The 22,486-nt window shown below is 44.1% G+C and overlaps 1 protein-coding gene across 2 annotated transcripts in view; it reads right to left on the bottom strand.

Moving 5' to 3' along the window:
* Nucleotides 1-2,276: 2,276 nt before the first annotated feature.
* Nucleotides 2,277-22,486, bottom strand: part of LRRIQ1 (leucine rich repeats and IQ motif containing 1) — a 1,566,481-nt gene continuing 1,546,271 nt past the window's right edge. For both annotated transcript variants that reach the window (XM_069229624.1, XM_069229625.1), the window contains one exon: nucleotides 2,277-2,653. In XM_069229624.1, coding sequence (XP_069085725.1) covers nucleotides 2,520-2,653 — 134 coding nt within the window. In that variant the 3' untranslated portion in view covers nucleotides 2,277-2,519. The remainder of the gene's footprint in view (nucleotides 2,654-22,486) is intronic.

Genomic DNA, 22,486 nt, shown 5'->3' with positions numbered 1-22,486 from the left:
GTGCGGCCTTCATCTAGGGAAACCTACCAAACCCAGAATGTTTTTTAAAACTAGACACCCCAAGGAGTCCAGGGAGGTGTGGCTTGCGTGGATCCCCCAACATTTTCCTACCCAGACTCCTCTGTAAACTTTGCTTAAAAAAGCATATTTTCCTGACTTTTCTTAGTAGGATCACTGCTCCAGCACAAAATTCCTACTCCCCAGTGTTCCCCTCAGTCTCCCAAGTAAAATGACACCTCACTTATGTGGGTCCCCAAAGCAGAGTCAGCCTAGAGATGTATAAAAGAAGAATATGTCCTTATAAACTCGCTGTGCTATCCCCTCTATCTCTACAAGTTTTGGGCCTTATTCTGTTGCAGGCACCTGGCCCACCCACAAAAGTTTGGTATCATTTTTACTGGGAGACTTGGGGGAACACTGGGTGGAAGGAAATTTGTGGCTCCTCTCAGATTCCAGAACTTTCCCGTCACCTAAATGTGAGGAAAATGTGGTTTTTTTAGCCAAATTGTTTGCAAAGGATTCTGGGTAACAGAACCTGGTCAGAGCCCCACAAGTCACCCCATCTTGGATTCCCCTAGGTGTCTAGTTTTCAAAAATGCACAGGTTTGGTAGGCTGAGCTAGAGGCCAAAATCCTCAGCTAGGCACTTTGTAAAAAAACAGCTCTTTTTTCTTTCTGAAAATGTTTCATGTCCACGTTGTGTTTTGGGGCATATCCTGTTGCGGGCGCTAGGCCTACCCACACAAGTGAGGTATAATTTTTATCGGGAGACTTGGGGGAACATAGAATAGCAAAACAAGTGTTATTGCCCCTTGTCTTTCTCTACATTTTTTCCTTCCAAATGTAAGAGAGTGTGTAAAAAAGACATGTATTTGAGAAATGCCCTGTAATTCACATGCTAGTATGGGCACCCCGGAATTCAGAGATGTGCAAATAACCACTGCTCCTCAACACCTTATCTTGTGCCCATTTTGGAAATACAAAGGTTTTCTTGATACCTATTTTTGACTCTTTATATTTCAGCAAATGAATTGCTGTATACCCGGTATAGAATGAAAACCCACTACAGGGAGCAGGTCATTTATTGGCTCTGGGTACCTAGAGTTCTTGATGAACCTACAAGCCCTATATATCCCCGCAACCAGAAGAGTCCAGCAGACGTAACGGTATATTGCTTTAAATAATCTGACATTGCAGAAAAAAGTTACAGAGTAAAACGTAGAGAAAAATTGCAGATTTTTTCACCTCAATTTAAATATTATTTTTTTTCAGTTGTTATTTTCTGTAGGAAACCCTTGTAGGATCTACACAAATTACCCCTTGCTGAATTCAGAATTTTGTCTACTTTTCAGAAATGTTGCGGTTTCTGGGATCCAGCATTGGTTTCATGCCCATTTCTGTCACTGACTGGAAGGAGGCTGAAAGCACAAAAAATCGTAAAAATGGGGTATGTCCCAGTAAAATGCCAAAATTGTGTTGTAAAACTGGGTTTTCTGATTCAAATCTGCCTGTTCCTGAAAGCTGGGAAGCTGGTAATTTTAGCACAGCAAACCCTTTGTTGATGCCATTTTCAGGGAAAAAAACCACAAGCCTTCTTCTGCAGCCCCTTTTTCCAATCTTTTTGAAAAAAACGAAATTTTCACTGTATTTTGGCTAATTTCTTGGCCTCCTTCTGGGGAACCCACAAAGTCTGGGTACATCTAGAATCCCTAGGATGTTGGAAAAAAAGGACGCAAATTTGGCGTGGGTAGCTTATGTGAACAAAAAGTTATGAGGGCCTAAGCGCGAACTGCCCCAAATAGCCAAAAAAAGGCTCGGCACAGGAGCGTAAAAGGCCTGGCAGCAAAGGGGTTAACTTACACAAATACATATCTATTCCCATCCTATTATTTGTAATGCTTTGCATTATCATACACCATTCCTTTAAAGCCATATCTATTGCATTGTAATTCTGCAAAAAGGTGGCTCTACACAGGAATCAGGTGGCAATTAATTGTCAGAGTTCTCCGTTTAGTTTCTTACACAAGCCCACCTTAACCGAATACGAAATAAAGGAGCGGAGCAAAACAGCACCCAACTCAGAATTACATTCGAAAGGGAAACCTAATGGCATCACATGCAACAATCACTCGGAATACGTAAACTACTATCCTAAATGTTCTACATTGAGATTGTTTTTGTTTCAGTATTACCGGTTCCACACAATGTACAGTGGAATATCTGCCTTTTGGCTAGCTCAAACATATGATATATAACAAAATAATTTGTAAAAATGTTAATATATTCTGCACCAATTTATTAGTTTTAAATAGCAGGATAGTAAACAGAAATGTATGAACGATATGTCTGTAACAAAACAATGGCAATAAATTCCATAACTTTCTTTGGATGCGTGTATTACGATCTTATCAGGCCAAACAACCAGGGAGCAGAGAGTAAACACAACTGATAGTCACAAAGACAACAACAACAAAAAAAACTAAATAAAAGAGGAACAATTTCTTGGAGACATCTGAAATGCTATTTCAAAGTTTTTGTCCTCTTCTTTCCACCTCCCCATCCTCCACTGAGTTGCACGGGATTGTCTCGAAAGGAAATTCTCTCTTTTCGCACAGGCCCTCCATTTGATTTCAATGGCACAGGCGTGTCACCACCTAAAAATACAAAAAGAGAAAAACACTGTTCACTTCTGCAGTAAAAAAACAAAACAAAAAAAAAAACGGAATTAAATGTTTTTTATTTAGCCACAATCATTCAATAACGGCCGATTTCACCTAGTAAAAGTAAACTATCCTTGGAGACATATAGTTAATTTCTTAGCAATGAGGCACAGATTGCTTTGCACAAAGAAGCAGCTTCATCCCAATAAAGCCTATTTTACGAAATTATGATAAACAAGGGCGAGTCTGCAAAGCTGGTTAAGCACAAAGAGGTGTATGAAATGTTTAAGATGTGGAATAGATATTGCCTGTGATGTGTTCTGCTGTAGAGCTCCATTTTGTCTCCGCAAAAATGTTATTTATCGGTGTTAGGGAAAAAAAAGCATACATCAGCAACAAAGGGTATAAAACGATTGTTTGAACATATAGCCAAATTTGCTTCAGAGCTCATCAGGAGTACTCTCATGCCATACTCCTGCAACTCCACAACTGAAAGCTGATCTTCTCTTTCTAGTTCTTAGATCACATCATAGCTGCATCTAATTTGGGTGTTTCAGGGGCTACGACGATGCGTTTTGTGTTGCCTAAGATGAGAGGTCCGCTGTTGGCCAGAAAAAGGCCACACACCTGGGATGAGATTCCACCATGAGCAGGAACACTTCTAAGAACACTGGGATAGGAATGTGCCACAGCAGAACTGGTTACTGAGGACTGTGTGGATGAAAGAGTGTCCCCCGCAGGTCGAACAGGTGGAAGTTGCCTGGTGAAGAAGGGGTAGGTTCTACCTTTCAATGTGGCAACTGTCGGCTAGGAAGCGTCAGCTAGTATAGCCTTTACCAATATATCCATGGCAATCATTATTGGCATCCAGTGTCACACTGTGGAAGCGTAGGTGTGTGCAGCAAGCAAGCAAGCCACATTTAGTTCTCGAGGTACAACTGGATAGACTAGGTCTATTGAGTCAATAGGAAGAGGAAGCAATGAGGTCCAATGTAGGCCCACAAGTTTGTTACATTGCATAGGGCTGAAAAACAATGCAGGACTTGTGTGGATATGAGTAGTCAGTCAGAGATGTCCTTTTGTATGTCCAAACAAGCTTTTGTACAGGCCACAGTACAAGAATAATATATAACATTTTACATCCATCCTTTTCTGGTACGTTGTGATGCCTTTAGACCTGCCTTATTGAATCTAAGCTGAGACGCATGCCCAATATGTAAAATATAACTTCAGAAAAAAGAATTCTATGGTATTGAGTCCCTCAAGTTGACTCTGTAGGACCCTATTCAGCTTATTGTGTGAAAGCCCATTCTGATACTGTTCTTCCCCATGCATTCAAGAAGTCCTTAATTTCAGCAGGTGGGAGTAGGTGGGGCCCAACGGGACTCATTTTTGGGGACCCACACTTATTTTTCCTCATCACAGTTTAATACAGAGCAAGAGAGAAACAAATTCAAAAAGGGGGAAAGGAGAAAAAGAAAGACGAAACTGCAGTGACAAAAGGCAAAAGCAACGGGTGAAAAACCTGCTAGTATAAGATAAAATGATAGGGAACATCTGGCTGTGTATAAAATAAGCATGAGGTGGAACATGGGCTAAGCAGCCATGGAATTCGGCACTCTGACATTCAATAGTGCTAGCCACGAGTTTCTGAACAAAACATTGGGTTCCAGCACTTATTCTTTTACAAATCCAGCACTGCTTTCAAGAGGAGGATCTCAAATACCGAATACTCATACAAATGAATGAATACAGTCACCAGGCATCCCATCACATCAAGCTGCATTGTAAAAGTCGTATTTGACCAGCCACGTACTACAATATCTTTAATCCAATCAAAGGCACGACACTGGCTCTGTTTTGCAATACAGAAAGCTGCTCCTTTTTCGATCTTGCACGTATCATGAAACTTCGTGAGTCAAGTCAGTGGCAGAAATCCTCAACCTCTCAGAAGTTAACTGGACAACTGCATTCTGTATGAGTCAGGATGAATAGTCTGCACCACGTCCGTTCTTACTCCCTGGGACCGGGCCAGCAAAAACGAATCCAGTAGGAGGATGAAGGCAAAAGGTTGTGGGATCACCCTGCAGGGACAGGTCCAACAATATGCAGAAAGGGACAGGCCCAACAATATGCATATATATGTTTATTTCTTTAAAAAAAAAAAATGTACACAAATAAACATGTATCATTTTATATATTGTAAAGCTTAAGGTCTGTACATTTTAAGCCATATATAGGCTTTTTACCAAACACAAAATTTGAACATCCTTTACAACTGAGGTTAAGCCTAAGGCGTATGGTAAAATACCCAGCCTTATTCTTATAGAAATCTAACAGTACTTAAAGAGGTGGTGAAGATCCATATATGTGGGTCAACTCCTACAATACATTAAATATGCTAAATAATGTATGAACATTTCTATCAGCAACCAATCCTAAATCAATGTTAGCTACAATATAACTGTCTTGATATAAGCTATCCCGCCCTTCAATAATAGGAAGGTGATTCTTCCATAACAGTGTGAGAGGCAGGTCTGTAATTCCACAACATTCTTTTTGCCACTTCTTTCCAGTTCACTGTAGGAGACTGGCCTGGCTTATAGTGGGTATCAATGGTACTTACACCTTGTGCTAGGTCCAGTTATCCCTTATTAGTAGAGTAGTAGTGTTCTAGCAGCCTAAGCTGATAGAGGTAGCTATAGCAGAGCAGCTTAGGCTGAACTAGGAGACATGCAAAGCTCCTACTATACCACTTACATCATATAGGTACTATATCATAAGAAAGACAATACTCAGAGTTAATAAAAATAAAGATACTTTATTTTAGTGACAATGTGCCAACAATATTTCAGAGGGTATACTCCCTTAGGAGGTAAGTAAAATACACAACATATACACAGAAAACCAAATCAGGTAAGTAACACAGTCAGAAGGTAGTGCAAACGCTGTAGAATACAATAGGATGCAATAGGCCTAGGGGCAACACAAACCATATACTAAGAAAGTAGAATTCGAACCACGAATGGAACCCTAGGCTAGTGTAGTGTGTGGAGGGTCGCTGGGAGTGTAAGAAAACACTAAGGGTGTCCAAGATACCCCACCTCAAGACCCTGGAAAGTAGGAGTAAAGTACTACTATTTCCCCAGAAACACACTAAAGTCGTGATAAAGGATTTTGCAAAGACCACAACAGACTGCAAAGCACTGAAAACGGATTCCTTGACCTGAGGACCTGCAAAGGAAGGGGGCCAAGTCCAAGAGTCGCAAAAGTGTCCGGAAAGGGGGCAGGAGCCCACTAAACCCCAGATGAAGGTGCAAAATGGCTGCCTCTGGATGGAAGAAGCTGAAGATTCTGCAACAACGAAAGGTGCTAGGAACTTATCCTTTGTGCAGAAGATGTCCCACGGCATGCAGGAGGATGCAGAGTTATTTCCGTGGCAAAATATTGCAAACAAGCCTTGCTAGCTGCAAGAGTCGTGGATGGAGAAAAAGGGTGCTGGCTGGGCCCAGGAAGGACCAGGATGTCGCCACTTGGAAGAGGAGACAGAGGAGGCCCTCAGCAACGTAGAAAGCCCTCACTCAAGAAGGAAGCACCCGCAGAAGTCCTTGAACACGGGTTCAAGAAGTCTGAACACAGCGGTCGTCTCAACACTGCAAAAGGAGGTCCCACGACACCGAAGATCAACTCAGGGAGCTGAGCATCGCAGGACAGAGTGCTGGGGACCTAGGCTTGGCTGTGCATGCAGGATTTCTTGGAAATGTGCACAGAAACCCTTGTAGCTGCAGATCACGCAGTGCACAGGATTACTGTCTTGAGAAGGGAGACAAGGACTTACCTCCTCCAAATTTGGACAGTTGGACCACTGGACAGTCTGGGTCACTTGGGTCCACCACCTGTGTTCCAGGGGCCACGCTCCTCAGGATGAGAGGGGTCCCAGAGTATCGGTGACGCTGAAGTTTGGTGCCTGCTGAAGCAGGGGGAAGATTCCGTCGACCCACGGGAGATTTCTTCATTGCTTCCAGCGCAGGATTAAGGTAGGCAGCCCCCAAAGCATGCACCACCAGGAAACAGTCAAGAGAGCCGACAGGATTAGGCGCTACAATGTCACTGTTAGTCTTCTTGCTACTTTGTTGCAGTTTTGCAGGCATCCTGGAGCAGTCAGAGGTCGATCCTTGGCAGAAGTCGAAGAGAGAGGTGCAGAGGAACTCTGGTGAATTCTTGCACGTCGTTATCTGAGGAAAAGCCCACTGAAGAGACCCTAACAAGCCCTCAGAGGAGGATTGGCCACCTAGTCAGGTAAGCACCTATCAGGAGGGGTTTCTGATGTTACCTGCTGGCACTGGCCACTCAGAGGCCTCCAGAGTACCCCCTCACCTCGGGATCCAAGATGGCAGAGGTCTGAGACACACTGGAGGAGCTCTAGGCACCACCCCTGTGGTGGTGATGGACAAGGGAGTGATCACTTCCCTTTCCTTTGTCCAGTTTCATGCCAGAGCAGGGACTGGGGGTTCCCTAAACCGGTGTAGACTGGCTTATGCAAGGAGGGCACCATCTATGCCCTTCAAAACATTTCCAGAGGGTGGGAGAGGCTACCCCTCCCCAGCATTTAACAACTATTTCCAAAGGGAGAGGTTGTAGCACCCTCTCTCAGAGGAAATTCTTTGTTCTGCCTTCCTGGGACTGGACTGCCCAGACCCCAGGAGGGCAGAACCCTGTCTATGGGGTGGCAGTAGCGGTAGCTGCAGAGAAAACCCCAGAGAGCTAGTTTGGCAGTACCCGCGGTCATAGTGGAGCCCCGGGGATGCATGGAATTGGCTCCCCAATACCAGATTTGGAATGAGGGGACAATTCCATGATCTTAGACATGTTACATGGCCATGTTTGGAGTTACCATTGTGAAGCTACACATAGGTATTGACCTATATGTAGTGCACGCGTGTGATGGTGTCCCAGCACTCACAAAGTCCGGGGAAATGGCCCTGACCTATGTGGGGGCACCTTTGCTAGTGCAAGGGTGCCCTCACACTTAGTAGCTTTACACCTAACCTTCAGCAAGTAAAGGTTAGACATTTAGGTGACTTATAAGTTACTTAAGTGCTGGGAAAATGGCTGGGAAATAATGTGTGCGTTATTTCACTTAGGCTGCAGTGGCAGTCCTGTGTAAAGGTTTGTCTGAGCTCCATATGGGTGGCAAAAGAAATGCTGCAGCCCATAGGGATCTCCTGGAACCCCAAATACCCTGGGTACCTAGGTACCATATACTAGGGAATTATAAGGGTGTTCCAGTGTACCAATTGAAATTGGTAAGAGTGGTCACTAGCCTATAGTGACCAATTTAAAGGCAGAGTGAGCATAAGCACTGAGGTTCTGATTAGCAGAGCCTCAGTGACACAGTTAGTCACTACACCGATATACACATTCAGGCCACAAACTATGAGCACTGGGGTCCTGGCTAGCAGGATCCTAGTGAGACAGGCAAAAACAAACTGACATACATGTAAAAATGGGGGTAACATGCCAGGCAAGATGGTACTTTCCTACATTCACACTATATTTCAAATATTAACTGCACATTCTCATCTCACACTTTATTGAAATATTCCACAAACCCAATCTTACATGGATAGTATAATACTGTCTTGTGACGTTTCACTTGATAGTGTGTCGAAAATTCTTCAAATAGATCAGAGGTGAACTGCGTTCTGTATCCACTTCGGTAACTTTCTTTCCTGAAAGCCTCTCCACAGAATTCCATGACATTCACTGATTTGACCTCATTCAAGAACCCACTTCTGGCAACTAATAAAAATAGTCAATAGCATCAGCACATACCTCCTGCCCATATCCAGAACACCAAATGGACCACATCCATCCATCACAACCTTCTGCGATGCTGATTCTGGAAAATTCACAGAGCCCTGGGGTTTCTTTAGCAATGTGTGATTTGTCACTACGCACATTCTCTCACCCACATTTCCAATTCTCCCCCTATTCCTGGAAAATGCCAAAAATCGACATGTGCTCTCTTCTTCATGGCAGAAATGTCACATGACCGTGATGTAACACTGTCAATCTACCTCATAAACCCTTAGGCTGCACTATTCATTCTTGTTTGCTTAAGAAGCCATTTGACAGCTTATTCTAGTTTTCTAGTTAGATAACACTGGATGTTCATTAAATTCTTTTAACCTACAATATGGCAGTAAATCAACTAGTTTCATCACTAGCATGTGTAGGGTCATCTCTTGCTTGCACTCTTCTACATGCACAGCTGCCAACCTCACTGGTCCAATTTCTGCCACCAACCATTCAGCATATTCCTCCTCACGTCCCACTACACCTACTGCCATCAAGACAAGCAATCATTTTGTTTACTTCTAGCACATTCTCCATGACAAAGGTATAAACCTGCAGCCTATGCAACCACTTAGCAATGTATGGAGCAGCCTTTCCTCACCCTTTGAAGAGAATAAATAAATCAATTAGTGATCTGTCTTCAATTCAAAAGCTGTTCCTTAAATAGAAGTCCTAAAATACTAAATCCTCAACCAGGAGGCTAATACTTTCTTTTCAAAGGTGGAATAGCTGTTTCTTGAAATGTCCTTGAAACAAACGCAACCCCTCTTTCAAGTCCTCCATTAGACGATTTCACAACAGCTCCAAGTTTCTGCATACTAGAATCGGTAATTACAATTCAAGGGTATTGAGGATCAAAGCATTTCAGTTCAACAGCATTCACAATGCAGTTTTTAAATATATTTGAATATATGCTGACAAACACCAGACCACAAAAATGTCCCTCCTTTCTTCATCCACATCCTCATAGATTGGGAACGATCAGAGAAATGATTTACACATCTAGCAAACGGCTTAGAGACAAGCACAGAAGCGACCCTTAGGTAAACTTGCATTGACAAACGGAGACGAGAGAGGAGGAGAGAGGAGTTCGACACACGACGCTGGTCGACGCTGGTGCCGGGTGGCTCGCGTCGCGGCTGCTCACCACGAGTGCGAGTGCGAGGTGCACGTCCGGCACACGGTTTGCTGCCGCCGCCGCTAGCCGGTGTCTGCCGCTGCTAGCAGGGGAAAAACAGCCGCGGAAAACAGCTCGGGAAGCCGGAAAAGCCGGGTGAGCTGCTTCTGTGGCGGGCGCAGTCGGGGGCTGCTGCTCCGCTCCGAGGTGCATGGTCCGGGGGCTGTAGCTGCTGGCTCGGGGAGAGCAGTTTTCCGTGAGCTTCCGTGAGCAGGCAGGCGTGACCAGGACTGCTGCCTGTTTCTTCACCAGCGCCTCTGGGGGCCCTCAGTTGTGCCGGTTCGCTGTAACGGTGCGGACTACGGCGTGGTCTGGGCACAAGGAAAAGCCAGAAGCCAGAAAGAGCACCAGAGGAGTACCGGAGTCCCAGAGTCCCAGAGCACCAGAGCACCAGAGCACCAGAGGAGCACCAGAGGAGTACCAGAGGGGCACCAGAGGAGAGTTTGGGGTTGCCGCCCTACCCTGCTACCATATGGACTAGGTGAGCCAAGGAGGTGAGCCAAGGAGGTGAGCCAAGGAGGGTATCCGTTGTTTTCAGCCACCGTAGCCACCACAGCGGCACCTAGCCATATTTAGTTTCTCTGACCTGACCTGACCTAAGGAAAATTACCTGACCTAAGTGACTTAAGCGACCTAAGTGACCTAAGTGGCTCCTGTGGCCAGTGTCGTGGCCGTGAGTGGATCGAGAGTGGGCCACATAAAGTAGCGCATAAAGTAATGCATAAGCAGTGCATAAGCAACGCATAAGTAGCGCAAGTAGGCGTAAGTAGACGCCTTTACAACAGAGACAGAGAGGATCAGAAGGGGCCAGATAGAGAGAACCAGAGAACCAGAGGAGGCCATTAATTGACATATTAAACTGCACTAGAGGGACAGATATCATTCGAACATCACGCTTTTTGTACGGCGTACTGTGCATACCGTGCGTCACCACACAGCAAAGCAAGCAAAGTCAAGCTCTACATTCTAGAGAAACGTCCTACAGATCCCGGAAATTTGTTGAAGTTGCTGATCCATTCAAACAGTAAGACTTCAAAAATGGTTGGAACAAGAGGGAAAACAAAGAAAGCCAGAGAGGCCAACGAGGCACTCAGTTATCCAGTAAAATCCCAAAGACCAGAGCAGGAACCCAACAGCTTACAAGATCTGGGGCAAGACCTGGACCCTAGAGCCACTAAATTATCCCAAAGGGAATTTATAACCCAAGGAGTGGTCACAGCAGAGGCCGCAGCAGCAGAGGACGCCCATAATGGGATTCCCAATGATGAAAGCAAACCAGGAGGGACACCCGAAACGGCACCAGGGTCTATGCTGTCTATGCGTCTAGTCCATATCGACTCTGATGATATGGGGCATGTATCACTGAATGCAGGTGAAACGGTGGGGGCCCTGTTAGTCCTCTGCATAGGAAACAGCAGTATATACCGGCGCACCTGGGCTCAGGTGGGGCCAGGGGAGCAAGGGAAATTAAATCAAAGATAAATACTATTACCAACTACTACAACCATATAAATCTAAATTCTGATTGGCCGCAGAAGCAAACCTTTAAAGCTTGCGACCTCCCATCACAGCCATCAGGGGAAAAAGGTGACAATAATGTGGAGGGCGAGCTGGAGCTCTTAGAGACTGGGCATCAGGATTCCTGTTCATCCCAGCAGCGATCTGCCCGATAATCACGACCACCCTGTGGAACGAACAACTCTTTTGTGGGTAGCAAAGTGGGGTCGATTAGTTCCCCAGAAAGTTCCCCAGAAAGGGGCAGTTTCTCGGAAGAACAAAGACAAAGAAAAAGAAAAAGTAATGAATCACCTCATCCGGAAGCCCAAATGGGACCACTACATTCTGGGAGCTCTCCACTGATATTCCCTTTACTTCATCCAAAACTAGAACCTACGGTCCTTCAAAATGCAAAGGGGCCTGAAACAGAACAATCATTGCAGAAATATTCACATAAGCTCTCAACACCACAGCTTCACCATGGGAGCCAAACTGTAAAAACGAACCTAACGTTGAGCAGATTTGATCATAGTTCTTTTAGTCTGGAGCTCTCCTCGCCTGACAACTTCGTAATTGGTAGTATAGAGCCCCAATTAAACAGTATAACATTGGAAGATTTAAACCTCTTGGAAGGCAGCATAATGCTAGGTCATAGAGGAGAGGACGATAAGAACTCAGAAGGCCAGACAAATAATGAGCAAAGTGAGCAAACCTGGGGAAATAGAGACGATACCTCATTAGATCAACCAATTTTAAGCATCATGAAAGTTATATGCACAACATTGGACTCAATTGCAACAACGATCATGGTCCAGTCTCAAAAATTTGATGATCAACTTGAGCTAACTAAACAATTTACTAACTCATTACAGACCATAGATCATAGGATGGCCTTAGTAGAGGGTGTAATAAGGGAAAATCTGTTGCACCAGGCAGTGGCTGAAAAAATGGACATGATGGACAGGCAAGTTTGTGGCCCACTGCTGGAAAAATTACTGGAAGTTCCGAAAGTAATCAAAGACATAATCGAAGATTGCAAATCTAGTCTCAATAACACACAGGCGTGTAATCACGAGTCAGCAAAAACAGAATCTAGAGTAACTGAAAGACCAATAGATAGTGAAGACAAAGAAGGGCCCTTTGGCACGGGACGAGACGAGTGCCCAGACGCAAAAACCCACATAGACAAGACGGAGAGAATCAACAAAAGTCCTGTATCTGCAATCGAAATCTCAAATACAGTAGAAAAAAGGACTCTGAGTAAAGGGCATCAACAAACAGGTAGACGGAAATACACATGGAAAAAAGCTAGAGGAAACAACAAAGTATCAGCAAAAAAGGCTTTAAATATGCCGAAACAGGCAAGCCCAACAGGGCAGATCAGGAACACAGGCGATGAGTTTACTCAACAGCAGCCTAAAGATCAGTGCATCAAGCCCGAGAGTCTCGAGAAACCAACTGACAAAGATATTAGTTTTATAAATAAAAATCCTGGATTATTGTGCGATAAAAGCTGCACCCACCATTCTCATATAAACCGAATCCCCATTGGCTCTAGGGGCTACCAAGCATCTGGGTACGACTTAGACAAAGGAAATAGACCAGAAAAAGACTCAGGTTCAAATCACGGGATCAATGAGGCAAACGATCTCTTAGTCAATGGACAACATAAATGGAGCCCAGAGACAACAAAATCAAGTACCGGCATTGATAAGCACCTCCCAGCCATAAAAAGAGAACACTCAATTCAGGCGCATTATCCAAATACAGTAGGAGTCCATAATGGAAAACGTCAGCAGTCTCTGAACTTTATCATCGAGGGGGTAGAACAAGAAAATAGCAAAAGTGAAAACGGAAGGGCAGAGAGCCCAGAATGCACAAGAAGCGAACAAAGTACAAGAAAAACCATGTGCGTGGATAATACAATAGCCCCGGTTCCCGCACCTCGGTCAAAAGTAAAATGCTGCTCTCAGGCTAGCTCTGGAAACCACAACTCTAGTAGCCAGCCAGGGTGGGTTACTGATCCACCTGCTCCACCGCGTCCAGTGCTTGACTTGGAAACTAAAGGAAAAAAGGATAATTGGCCTCCACAAAGGCAACCTTACGATGAACTTAGGAACAAAGAGTTGCAACTCGGGAGGGAAAAAGGCCAGGTAGAACGAACATTGACTAGTTGGGCAGCTACTATTTACAATAAAGCAAAGGAAGATAATCAACCTCAAGGAAGATGGTCACAGGGAGGTGTCGGGCAAACCAAGATTCGCACTGAAATAATTAAAGAGCCTGACGCCACAATTACATTTATTCCCGAGTACTCCTCAAGAGGAAGTCACGACATTCTAAATAGGACTAACATCCTACATTTGGTCAACTCTTTGCCAGCTCTGCAGAACGTAACAACTAAAGACCTCCTCTCAGTAAGATTTATGCAAAGGAAAGAATCGGAGAACGGGGAATCAACAGAAACAGTCTGGGCTTCACCTTGGATAGTAGAACAGATTCTAAAATGTTCTAACATGATGAAGACATGGGGAATATCTACTGCTATTCCACAAAAGGAACCATATCCAACAATATTTCTTGAAAAAGCTCCAAAGCAAAATGTGTCGGGCAGGCAAGAGGCAGAAGGCAATTCTGGTTCGATACTACAGGGAGCAATTAGTTCCAAACAACAACTCCCTGAACGAATAAACCTGAGTAATATGAGGTTCTGCCTGTCTGTTAACTCCCCTAGAAACAGCAGGGGCAATCCCCCACAGTTGCAGAATGATGAAGAGCAACCATCTAGAAATTTGTAGCAACAAATGGGTAGCTCAAATATAAAAAATAGAACTAGTCCCACATTAAAAATCTTAAGCTGGAACATTGCAGGCCTAAAAAGCAAAATGGAAGATAAGGATTGGGTTGAATTTATTAAACAGCAAGACATCAGCTGCTTCCAAGAAACTTGGTCTACCAACGTCATTGACCTAGACGGGTTTTCCACTTTTTACATACCTGCTATCAAACAAAAAAAAGGAAGACCATCGGGAGGTCTGACCACTTGGATCAGAACTTCACTATTGGGAAACTCAGCTGTAACCCATGCCATATTAAGCAAGGAAATCCAGACGCTTGCAGTAAAACATGAGGAGTGGTCACTTGAAATAGTAAACGTGTACCTCCCTCCCGTTAGCCGGGCCCAAGTCATGCCTGGTGTGCGGCTCCTCGAAGATCACATCTCAAATAAAAGATCTAAGGGTTGGAGGAACCCAACACTAGGTCACGCGAATAACCGTCCCCCTCAGTTTTGTAAAACCCTTCTTCTAATATGTGGCGATTTTAACACTAAACCCCATTCTATTCTTTGGGATGAACAAGTAGTAGAGGAAGATCACGCCTGGAATATTCCAACGCCCCTCATCCAACATTGCCAAGATTCCAAAAAAGGGGAACTAATCTTTGAAGTACTAATAGAAGGCGGAATTCGCACAGTAAACGGAAGAACCAACTCAGACAGAACTTTTAAATCTACCTTTCGAACTGGAAAAAGACACAGCATAATTGACTATATGGCAATAAACATCGAAGCCTGGCATTATGTTATCGATATGGAAATAAGGGACAGGATCGAGAGTGACCACGACCCATTGCTAATGGAGATAATCCATCCGGACGCAAGCCTGGGGAAGGTTGAGTTTCCACTTAACGGAAATTGCTTAGCAATAACCATGAGACCAAATAGGAAAAACATACTAAGGTCGAACGTGGACGAACCCTATTTGAGTGTACCTAGTCAAACCTGGTTCCTATCACTTAGTACATTATTAAACCTACCAGTTAATGAAGCTTTACCCCTACTGGATAATTTTAACAACTTGCTACTACAAACAACAAAGGAAAGAACTAAGCATCCCCAAACTAACCCTAATACGATGGAGGGCTGGTTCGATGAAGAGTGTTTGAAACTAAAAAAGACACTATCGCAAGCACTAAAGAATCGTCATCTGAACAACCATAATGAGCAATACTTTTATGAATGCAGGCAACAGTACAAAAAATTACTAAGATATAAAAGGAAGACATTTCCACATAAGCTCTGGAAATCCCTCCTGCAGGCAATATCGGCAGGAAACTGCAAAAAGTTTTGGGAGATAGTCAGATGGGGATGCGAAGGCCCTTCGAAGAACCTAGAATTGAATATCAACCCACAACTCTGGGTAGAGCATTTTACCGCCTTGTACCAGGAAGAGGCCAAGACGGCATCCCGGAGTATGAATAACTCAACCAGCCTCATCCAAGGACTGGAAGGTAGTAACCAAAGATCAAACAAGGGAGTTCCACTTCAAACGACCTATGTAGCATCATCAAAAAGGTTTATTAGATCGTCAAATGGAACCCAGAATGAATTAGTCCCAAACGAACTCCTTGGCACAAATGCCACGCAAGCAACCCATTCTATCCCTCGTGCAATGGAGCTGACACCGGAATTCAGCGAGAAAGAGATTAAACAAGTTATTCTCCTTCAAAAACCGTATAAGGCTGCAGGCCCAGACGGCATACCTTCAGACGTTTATCGTAATCAGTTAACGTTATGGCTGCCTGCTCTAACACGCATATTCAACAGTATTTGGCACCACGAGGTAATTCCGACCTCTTGGAAGAAATCAATAATTGTCCCAATTCACAAAAAAGGACCTCGGGACTTGGTGTGCAACTATAGGCCTATCTCACTGCTTGACAGTGTTGGAAAAATCTTCGCCAAATTGATCCAGCTGCGTTTAGATCAATGGCTGGAGGATGGAGATTTAATATCGACACACCAAGCTGGTTTTAGGAGAGGCCAAAGCACAATAGATCAACTTTTTAAGCTGAATATGATCTGCGCGAAATACGCCACCCTAAAAGATTGTGCATTATATCTGGTCTTTGTGGATCTTCAAACAGCTTTTGACAGCGTCAATCGCCAAATATTATGGCAGTTATTGTCAGAAATGGGCATACAGGGGAAAATTCTAAGGCTGTTAATTCTACTGCACACAGGGAATACTGCCAGGGTTAGATATTCCACGAGAAATTATTATACAGCAGAAATTCCAATCCAGCGTGGCGTAAAACAAGGATGTGTTTTGGCCCCAACCTTATTTAACTGTTATATAAATAAAGTAAGCCAAGATCTGAGGGAATTAAATCTGGATGTGCCAAAACTAGCCAATGAAAGTATACCTATCCTGCTTTTTGCTGACGACGCTGTATTACTGGCAAGAACAGAGATAGCAATGCATCGTCTACTTAGGGGTTTCGAATCATTTTGCACCTCAAGGAGCATGGTAATTAATGAGGAGAAAACAAAGTTTATGATTCTCAACCCAAAACAAACGATGCATTCGACCTTCAGGGTAAACAACAAGCCCTTGGCTCGAGTGACCACCTATGACTACCTGGGTTGCAGACTGGACGAAAAACAGACATGGAAATCACAAATCTACAAAAGTAACATCTCCTTGGCCCAGCACGCCGGAGCGGTACTTAGATTTGCTAAAGCCACAGGCAACCATTCTGTGAGTTCTGCACTGCTTGCTTATAAAACCAAAGCAAGGACGGCAGCACTTTACAGCGCAGAGATTTGGGGATTTAGAAAGACCCCATTAATACAAGTAACTGAGAATAATTTCCTACGCCGATTACTTTGTTTAGGCACTGCCGCACCAATGAATGCGTTGAGAACTGATTTACAAATGAGAAAGGTCGAGGATTACATTGCACTGGCCCCGATAAGATATTGGATCCGTATCTGGGCAAAAGAGGAACTCAAACCATACAGAGATACACTCATGGACATCATGAAGCTACAAAATTACCGAAAATTGCCTTGGTTTAAACACATCTCAACTACCCTGGTTGCTATTGGCCAAGAAGACCTCTGGCTTCATCCAGGGAAAATCAGAAAGCCCAGTTTATCTGTCATTAAAAAGGCATACTGGGACCAAAAGACTCAGAGTATGTGTGAGACACTTAGCCCTTTACTCAAGAGGTACATTTTGCTCAACCAAGAGCTTAAACCAGCAATTTTCATAGACTGCATCTATCCGGAAGAAAAAAGGGCTCTCTATTTTAAATTTCGTATGGGTACATTACCAGTGATGGCGGTGACTAACAGATGGCAAGCCGTCTCACAGTGCGGATCAGAATGCTGTCCTTGCCTTCATGGTGGCCAAGAAACATTATCCCACTTCCTTTTATTATGTCATTTTACGCTTAAACTCCGCAAATTGTACTTACGTCCGCTTTTTAGATCATACGGGATCAGGAAATGTAATGAGGCGGAAGTGCTTTGTATGCGATCAGATGAGAAACATATTGTGGCGAAGGTTTCAACTTATATATTGGAAGCGTGGAAGTTACGTTCATCAATGTACTCACAGTTGGCCTAAGTATAATTACTTGTGTTATCCTAGCTATCATTAGTATGAGACATCGCTGAAGGTTGCTGATTAAACCAGGCAAGGTCCTGGGTTATTATTATACTGCTGGCAGGTATCGCAAGAACCCAAATGATTAGTGCAAGAATAGGATATTTAAATTTTAGATCTATAATGTTTTTAGAATAAGTAAAGAGTCTTATGCCAATTATGGCTAATAATCAAGTTTTATGATATTGCAGGGCATATTGGATTCACCTAGGGCCACGTAAAATCAAAAACTCAAGTATAGTTTTTCTTTCTTACAATGTTTTATTTAATGTGATTTTATTGCGTGTGATGGATTGATATTTATTGTGTATTATTGTTATGGCCGGATAGGCTGACAACAATTAAATAAATAAATAAATGGTAAATGGATTTAGACATTTTGCGTAGTACTCAGTGAGTCCAAGGAAGGACAAAAGTTGATCCTTGTACTTCGGACTCAAAGCCTTCTCAATCGCCTCCAACAGTGCCATTTTAGACTTGATTCCTTCGCTAGACAATGCAAGTCCTTATCAGACTACTTCTTTCACAGCAAACGTACATCTGCCAACACTGACAGTCAGTAAAGCCTCTTCCAATGTGGTATGCACCTTCCTATATAACACACCATGTTCCTCAGTATCAGTTCTCAACCAGGGCATAATCCTGGAACAATTTCACTCTGGCAATCCGCCCTGCAACTTTTGCATCACACAGTAGCAGGCAGCCGATTTAGAAGCCAAACCAAAAGGCTTAGGAACAAATTGTAAATGCCTAGGGTCAGCATGTAGCACAATCTAGTGGTATGCATGAGATAAATCTATAGTTGAGAAATATTGTGAGTTGCTTACACTGGATAACTCAATAAACAGCAAAATACGTCGGTCTGCCCATACGCAAAGATTTAAATCTCTTAGGTCCACACACATTCTTACTTTGCTATTGCTTTTGTGTGCAATGACCGAAAGACTCTACCACTCAAATGACTCAATCGGCTTGATGATCTTACAAATCACACAATCTATCCAATCTCTCTTCCAGTGTTTCCCTGAAGGCCAATGGAACACTGGCTGTAGGAAAATGCCACTGTTGGCATGGTCACCCCCACTTTTTGCCTAGTGTTGATGCCAGCTTTGATTAGAAGTGTGCTGGGACCCTGCTAACCAGGCCCCAGCACCAGTGTTCTTTCCCTAAAACTGTACCTTTGTTTCCACAATTGGCACAGCCCTATCACACAGTTAAGTCCCTTGTGAACGGTGCCCCTGGTACCAAGGGCCCTGTGGCCAGGGAAGGTCCCTAAGGGCTGCAGCATGTATTATGCCACCTTCAGGGTCCACTCACTCAGTACATGCACACTGCTTTGCAGCTTGTGTGTGCTAGTGGGGAGAAAGGACAAAGTCGACATGGCACTCCCCTCAGAGTGCCATGCCACAAACCACTCCCTGTGGCATAGGTAATTCACCCCTCTAGCAGGCCTTACAACCCTAAGGCAGGGTGCACTATACCACAGGTGAGGGCATAGCTGCATGAGCACTATGCCCCTACAGTGTCTAAGTCAATTCTTAGACATTGTAAGGGTAGGGTAGCCAGACTGATTATATGGTCTGGGAGTCTGTCATTACGACCTCCACAGCACCATAATTTTATTGTGTGATTCCGACGATTACATCCTACGTTTTTACTAGGCACTCTTATTTTTCCCTTGTATACCTATCCGACTGTTTGGGGGCCTTTTCACTCTCTGCCTGCCCACTGTCTCTCGCAGCCCGTGTTCAGAGGCCGGTAGCAAACAGGTGGCAGCAGCCATTTTTACTCCTCTTTTTTGGGACACGAGTGGGCGCCATCTTGGGAGGTCAGTGCTCTAGTGGCCTGACTCTCCTCATTTGGGGGAACATATTTAGGCCGGCAATGTTGCGGGCGCGCCTAAGGCAAGCCCGTCTGTGCCCATCCGCGCCCAGGTGGGACCTGGGGCCAGTAATAATGCCTAAATTAGGTCAGAACGCATCACCTATGATGGTGATTTTCTACTGTCCCTTAGGCATAGCTTCACACCTACAGTTAAAGAAGGTAAGATAGCACATGGGACAAGCCCAGGTAGCTCTATCATAGAACCCCCTGATAATGAGAGTCACATGCATAACTCTTTACTAAGCAGGTTTCTACTGATTAATTGTAGATCATTAGCTGCCCACAAGTTAGACATCAATGTGCTTCTGGAATCCCAGAAACCCACTGCTCTATTTCTTACCGAAACCTAGTTACATGAGGGTTCAGGTCCAGATTTGTCACTAGTCTCGTCCAGTGGCTACACAATCATTAGGGTGGACAGAGTACGGGGTAGAGGGGGAGGAGTCGCCATCACTTTTAGGGACATGCTTAAGGTGACCTCATTCCCCTGTGATAATCTTGATTGTGAGGGCCTACTCTTCTCTTTCCTCTTAACCCCCAGCATTAGCTTCTCAGGAGCCTTAATGTACCGGCCGCCGGGAACAGCACAACGTTTTCTGGAAGTACTGCCAGATTATCTTGCTGAAACCATCTGTAATAAGCCTAATTTTAATATTTTATGAGATTTTAATATACATGCAGAGGACGACACGTCCACGGTTACCAAATTTCTATCTCATATGAAAGCCTTGGACCTTTCTTAGCTTATCATAGATCCTACACATAATAAAGGCCACACAATCGATTTGATCTTCAGTAATATAATGAATCTTAAGGTCTCTCCTCCTATCCCCCTAGCTTGGACAGACCACTTTCTAATCGAATTTAGTCTTCCCATTCAGCAAGTGGGTAAATCTGCTCCAGCCCAACCCTATAGACGTTGGCATTTACTTAATGCGACGGAATGGCTCAATATTTTAACTAAAACTAAACCCACTGTGAATGAGAATCTGTGTAATTCGATCGATTCCATACACACCTGGATCACTAATAGTTTAGACAACCTCATACCTTTCACAGCGAGGCAGAGGTCATCGACCAGAAAGAAGAGGGAGCCCTGGTTTTCCCCTCAGCTGCAAGCCCTTAAAAGGGACTGCAAAAGGCTGGAAAGGAGATGAGGAAAATCATACAATGCTTCCGATAAACAAGAGTATAGGTGAGGCATTAGACATTTCCATGGGGAAATTAAAACAGCCCAAAGAATCTATTATTCGGCAGTTAATGAACAGAATGCTAACTCCCCCAAAGCAGTCTTTCAGGTGTTAAAAGACATTGCTTATCCGCAGCTTCCGCCAGAAGGGGTAGAAGCCTCCCACAAGCATAGCAATGACTTAGCCTCCTTTTTCTAGGATAAAATCACGGAGATTTATGCAGCCTTTCAGGCTAACCTTATGAGTCAGTCACACTTGGAGCCACCATCCTATAATGGGTCGGCCAGGCTCTCAGGCTTCCTTCCAATAGCATGCGATAGTGTTATTAGAGCTATGGGCACCCTTAAATCAGGCTCTCCGCTTGACCCTGCCCCTCTGAAGGTCCTAGCCCTGGGATCATCAATATTTGCTCCCATCCTTACCGAAGTATTTAACCTGTCATTGGAGAAGGGCATTTTTCCTGCTCAATGGAAACATGCGATTGTGAAACCCCTTCTCAAAAAATCAAATCTAGATCCCTCAATTTTACAAAACTATAGACCAATCTATTTGCTGCCTGCATTTGCTAAAATATTAGAAAAGCATGTAACTAGCCAGTTGTCCAACTATCTTGAGGACAATAAAATCTTACACCCCTCACAAATGGGTTTTAGACCATCCCACAGCACCAAATCGGCTCTGATTGCTGTGATGGAAGGGGCGAGACAGCGCCTTGATGATGGGCAAGCATCGGCAGTAGTGCTTCTGGACCTGAGCGCCACCTTTGATACAGTGGATCATAGTATTCTTCTCCGTCGGCTATAAGAGATAGGTGTTACAGGCACCGTATTGGGCTGGTTTAGTGAGTTCATAAACGCACGATCAGGCCAGGTACTGGATAGATCCTTCTACTCACAAAGTTTCAATAGTAGATGGGGTGTACCTCAGGGCTCCTCCCTTAGCCCTGCATTATTCAATGTATATATGCGGCCTCTCCCTAAGGTTATGGAGCCATTCGGTCTCTCTCTTATACCCTACGTTGATGAAACACAATTGTTTTTTTCATTGACCACTAACCAAAATTTTTTAGATACTTCATTGGGTCCTGGCCTGTGTGCTACTTCCAACTGGATGTCAAAAAGTAAACAAACTTAACACAGACAAAACGGAGGTCATGTTTTTGGGCCCTCAAGTTTTGCTATCGCCATCCTCTTCTGCTCTGCCTTATTTGAGAGAGCTCCCAGTTCCTAAGGAATATATTAAGAGCCTTGGGATTTGGCTTGACCCATGGTTAGCCATGGACCAACAGGCAAAGAAAACCTCAGCCGTGTGCTTTGGCATATTCAGACTTTTGAGGAAGGTGTTGAAAATTATTTGCTTCATGGCCAAGAGACTAATTATTCAGGCACTGATCAGTTCCCGATTGGACTATGGGAATGCCCTTTTTTAGGGTCCCCAAAGTATGTTAAGAGGAAACTTCAAGTGGTACAGAATACGGCCGCAAGATTGATTTTCAATATCCCCAAACATGAATCTGCTCAACCAGCTCTTCATACCTTGCATTGGATCCCAGTTGAGAAGTGTATCAAATTCAAGGCCTTATGTTATATACATAGGTCCTTACATGATAAAGGTCCACCACAATTGCGATCTCTGGCCACGTTTTACAAACCCTCGAGAAACCTCAGGTCCTCATCAGCAGCCTTAGCAGCAGTCCCGCCTATAAAAAAAGGCCAGATGCGGTGGTAGGTCCCTGTCATTTCTAGGGACAAGGCTATGGAATTCTCTG

The sequence above is a fragment of the Pleurodeles waltl genome, chromosome 4_1, assembly GCF_031143425.1.
Source record: "Pleurodeles waltl isolate 20211129_DDA chromosome 4_1, aPleWal1.hap1.20221129, whole genome shotgun sequence".
In the NCBI taxonomy this organism is placed as follows: domain Eukaryota; kingdom Metazoa; phylum Chordata; class Amphibia; order Caudata; family Salamandridae; genus Pleurodeles; species Pleurodeles waltl.
Note: the sequence above shows the minus strand (reverse complement) of the source record. Positions and strands in the feature narration are given on the sequence as shown.